This window comes from Alligator sinensis, unplaced genomic scaffold (assembly GCF_000455745.1).
Source record: "Alligator sinensis unplaced genomic scaffold, ASM45574v1 scaffold553_1, whole genome shotgun sequence".
NCBI classification, from domain to species: Eukaryota; Metazoa; Chordata; order Crocodylia; family Alligatoridae; genus Alligator; species Alligator sinensis.
This window is the reverse complement of record NW_005842389.1, coordinates 420,391-424,104: the sequence shown is the minus strand read 5'-3', so window position 1 is coordinate 424,104 and position 3,714 is coordinate 420,391. Positions and strand designations below refer to the sequence as shown.

Sequence of the window (3,714 nt, the reverse complement as noted above, 5' to 3'; positions counted from 1 at the left end):
TGTTTCCATGGTAACAGTGTGGGGGGGGGGGTAAAAGTTATTTGTTTCCATGGCAACGGGAAAGGCCGTCTCTATGGCAACAGGGCGCTTGTCTCCATGGCAACAAGGGGGGGCACACCGCTGGGGGGGCCACAAGGCACTTCCGCCCCGACCCCGTGACCCGTGACCCCCAAATCCTGCTACGCCCAGTCCCTTGCCCCCAGCCCCCCTGTGGCCCCCAAAGTCCCAGCTGCCCTGACCCTAAGCCCTGCCTCCCAAACCCCATGACCCCAAACCCGTGACCCCCAACACCCCATTTCCAAGACCACCCCAGCCCCCCCAGCACTGACAGTAATGACCCCTTAATAATGAATTCTCTTTATTCATTAAATATTCCCAAATGCCCCCAAAAAGGGGCAGCAAAGCCCCCACAGGCCCAGCTTTGGGGCACTATAAATACACGCAATCCCAGCCCTGATTCGGGGGCGGGGGGCTGGGTCCAGTCCCACCAGGACCACTGAGTCACGACTCAGCATCTCCTGCGGCCAAGAGGGAGTCCCTGGCAGTGGTAAGGGGGACAGGACACGCCGACCCAGCCTCCCAGTGCTGCTAGAAATATCCCACACCCAAAGCCTCGGCAGCAGGGCCTGCCGACTCTTTGCTGACTCTTGCTGAACTCAAGCTGAGACGCTAGATGCTGCTGAAAGTTCCTGCAGGCCTCTGGGAGCACCCCGGACCCATGGAGACCAGAGGTATCGATCCTGGTGGTGGGGGGGCTTAACCCCCCCAAGTTATCCAGGGGGTCCAGTCCATTATGGGGGGGCACAAAAGACCCCCCCAAAAAACTCAGGGGTCTATGACCTGCCCCACAAAGAGGACAGCACCTGCAGGGAGAGGAAGGCAGAGTCAGGGGGGTTATTGTAGCTGTGCCCTCCCAGCATTTAGGGGGGTCCCCGGGGGGCAGGGGTGTCACCCAGACGCCTGGGTCCCACGGGCCGTACCGGTGGGATTGTGCCGCAGGATGAAGAGGAAGGGCCGATCCAGGGCAAGCTCCGGCGGTGCCATGCGGGCCACGAACACGGCGGCTGGGGGGAGATGGGGGTCAGAGGGGCCGGGTTGGGGAGGGGAGACCCCCATCTCCCCCCACTAACAACCCAGGTGTCCAGGTTCCCCTGTGCTCTTACCCGTGCCAGCAGCCGCCTCGGTGCCACCCTCCATGACCTCAAACTTAACCTTGTGCAGAGCCTGGGACACGAACAGCGGCTCCTCGACTGCAGGAGAGAGTTGGGGGGTCAGATCAGGGAGGGGACAGGGGTCGCGGGTTGCGGGGGTCAGGGGTCACTCACGGGTCAGGCCGGAGAGGTCGGCAGCATGGGGGTTAAAGACGTCACGAATGCCCAGAGCGCGCAAGGGGGTGCGCAGGTCACACTCGGCCTCCAGCGAGAATCTGTGGGGGGGGAGAGTGATCAGGGAACCCAGGGGTGTGGGATCCAGCCCCCTCCCCTCCTAGGGAACCCAGGAGCCTGGGTCCCAGATCCCCTGCTCCCACCCCCTACTGTGCTCCCCTACAGAGAAGCCAGGCATCCGGGCTTCCCTACTGTCACCCAGCAGCCCTCTCCCACCCCAGAGAACCCAGGCGTCCAGGCCCCTGAACCCCCCAGACCTGGGCAGCAGCAGCAGGCGGGGCCGGGGGGTCAGGCCCCGGGTCCAGGCACGGATCAGGGAGGCACTGAGGGTGCGGGCAAGCGGTGCCAGGGGGGCGTCGCGGACCAGGGGCACCGCCAGCAGCAGGCTCAGCCCCCCCCTGGCATAGGGTAGCTCCACCACTTCGTACTCCAGCCCCTCGGCAGTTGTAAACTCCCCTGCGAAGGAGCAGGGGTCAAGGGGAGGGAACCCAGGCATCCAGGACCCCCCCCACATGGAGAGGAAACCCAGGTGTCTGGGACCCCCCCCAAAAAAAGAGCCAAGGGCTCCTAGTCCCCCTCCCCCCCCCATAGGGAGAGAACCCTGGTTTCTGGGACCCCCCCCCCAGAAGAAGAGCCCAGGCATCCTCACCCCCCTCCCTGACAGAGAACCCAGGTATCTGGTAGGGGGGAAGTGTACTCACCATGGAGGAAGCGCCCCGCCTGCGCCATGGTGGGCACGAGTGTGGGGGGGCGGTGTGGCACATGGAAGGGGCGGGGCCACGTGGCACGGGGGTCAAAGGGCCGGGCCCAGGCACTGCGCACGTGGACAGTGTTGGCCAGCACCAGGCGCGCAGCCCCCCCTGCCAGCACCCCCGCGCCCACCAGCTCCCTGATCCGGCCTGTGGGCACACAGTGTCAGTGGGACTCGGGTGTCTGGGAACCCCCACCCAGGGGACCCAGGCATCCAGGACCCAAGAGAACCCTGGTGTCCGGGCTGCAACCCATGGCCCCCACCCAAAAGGAACTCAGGTGTCCGGGACCCTCCCAATCCAGGGGACCCAGGCATCCACCCCTGCCCCCACCCAGGAGACCTAGGTATCCACCCCCCACCAGGGCCCAGGCATGCAGCTCACCGTGGGTGTGGGTGCGGGCCCAGGCGTTGATGGCGCGCCGGGCACTTGGGGGGTGGTGGAAGTCGACGCACTGTAGCAGGGGTGCGAGGACAGTGGTGCTAGGCACCAGCGGTAGGTCATGCTGCACAAAGATGCCGGCAGCCAGTGCCACCCCTGCGCCCCCCAGTGCCACCTCCAGCTGCCCCGCACCTGGCTCTGCAGAGAGGGAGAGAGATTAGTGGCGGCTGGCTCTGGGGGGATGGGGGCTTAAGGCTAGGTAAAACGGGCAGGATGCAGCTGGCTCTGGGGTGGGACACTGGCTGGTTATCACAGGACACCCCCGTATGCAGTTGGCTCTAGGGTGGAGCATCAGGGGCTAGCTAGAACAGGGCAGAGATGCACCTGGCTCTGGGGTGGACATTGATGTCTTGGTATAACAGGGCTCTCCAGTGCAGCTGACTCTGGGGTGGGGCATCAGGGGCTGGGTAAAATAGAGCCTGGATGCAGCGCCAACGCCAACGATAATGAAGCTGGGATGTGGCTGGCTCTGGAGTGGGCCATCAAGGCCTGGGTAGAACAGGCTCTAGATGCGGCTGGCTCCGGGGTGGGCCCTGGGCCAGATAAGAACTGGGCTCTGTGGGGAGCTCAGGCCGGGGGTAACAGAACTCATACCATGAGGGGCATATCCAGCGGCAGTGCGGAGCTGGGCCTGGCCTGGCCCACGGGCCACAAGCTGCAGGGCACGCAGGAGGGCGGCAGCACCGGTGGGCGACAGTGCCGCATTGCCAGGGGCTGCAGCCACCACGGCCTGGAACAGCCGCAAGCCCAGCGCCGTGTCCAGCGCCGCCACGTGGGCCACATCCAGTGCTGTGTCCGGCACAGGGGCCGCATCTGGCTTGGGGGCCGCATCCAGCGCCAGGACCAGAGGGTCTGCGGGCCCTGGGGCACCCGCCAGTGCCAGTGCCCCCCATACCAGAGCCCACAGGCTGCACTGCATCCTGGGGAAGAGAGAGGCCAGTGGGACCCAGGTGTCTGGGAGGTCAGACCCCCCCAGCGCACAGAGAACCCAGGCGTCCAGACCCCAGCCCCCTTGTCCCCCCCCCAGATGACCCAGGCGCCGGGTCCCGGCCCCCTTGTGCCCCCCCAGATGACCCAGGCGCCGGGCCCCAGCCCCCTCACTTGTCACGTGGAGTCGGAGTGGGGTCCGGGATCGCGAT

General features: G+C 65.8%; 1 protein-coding gene across 1 annotated transcript; it reads right to left on the bottom strand.

Annotated features, from left to right (window-relative positions):
* Window positions 1-343: 343 nt before the first annotated feature.
* On the bottom strand, window positions 344-3,708 carry LOC102369661 (plasminogen activator inhibitor 1). Its single transcript, XM_025211120.1, has 9 exons — window positions 3,677-3,708; window positions 3,170-3,495; window positions 2,519-2,713; window positions 2,087-2,284; window positions 1,643-1,841; window positions 1,326-1,426; window positions 1,164-1,250; window positions 981-1,064; window positions 344-863 (listed from the first exon to the last, which is right to left on the bottom strand). The coding sequence occupies exons 2-9, from the start codon at window positions 3,492-3,494 to the stop codon at window positions 826-828; spliced, it is 1,227 nt and encodes a 408-aa protein (XP_025066905.1). The 5' UTR covers window position 3,495; window positions 3,677-3,708; the 3' UTR covers window positions 344-825.
* Window positions 3,709-3,714: the final 6 nt, after the last annotated feature.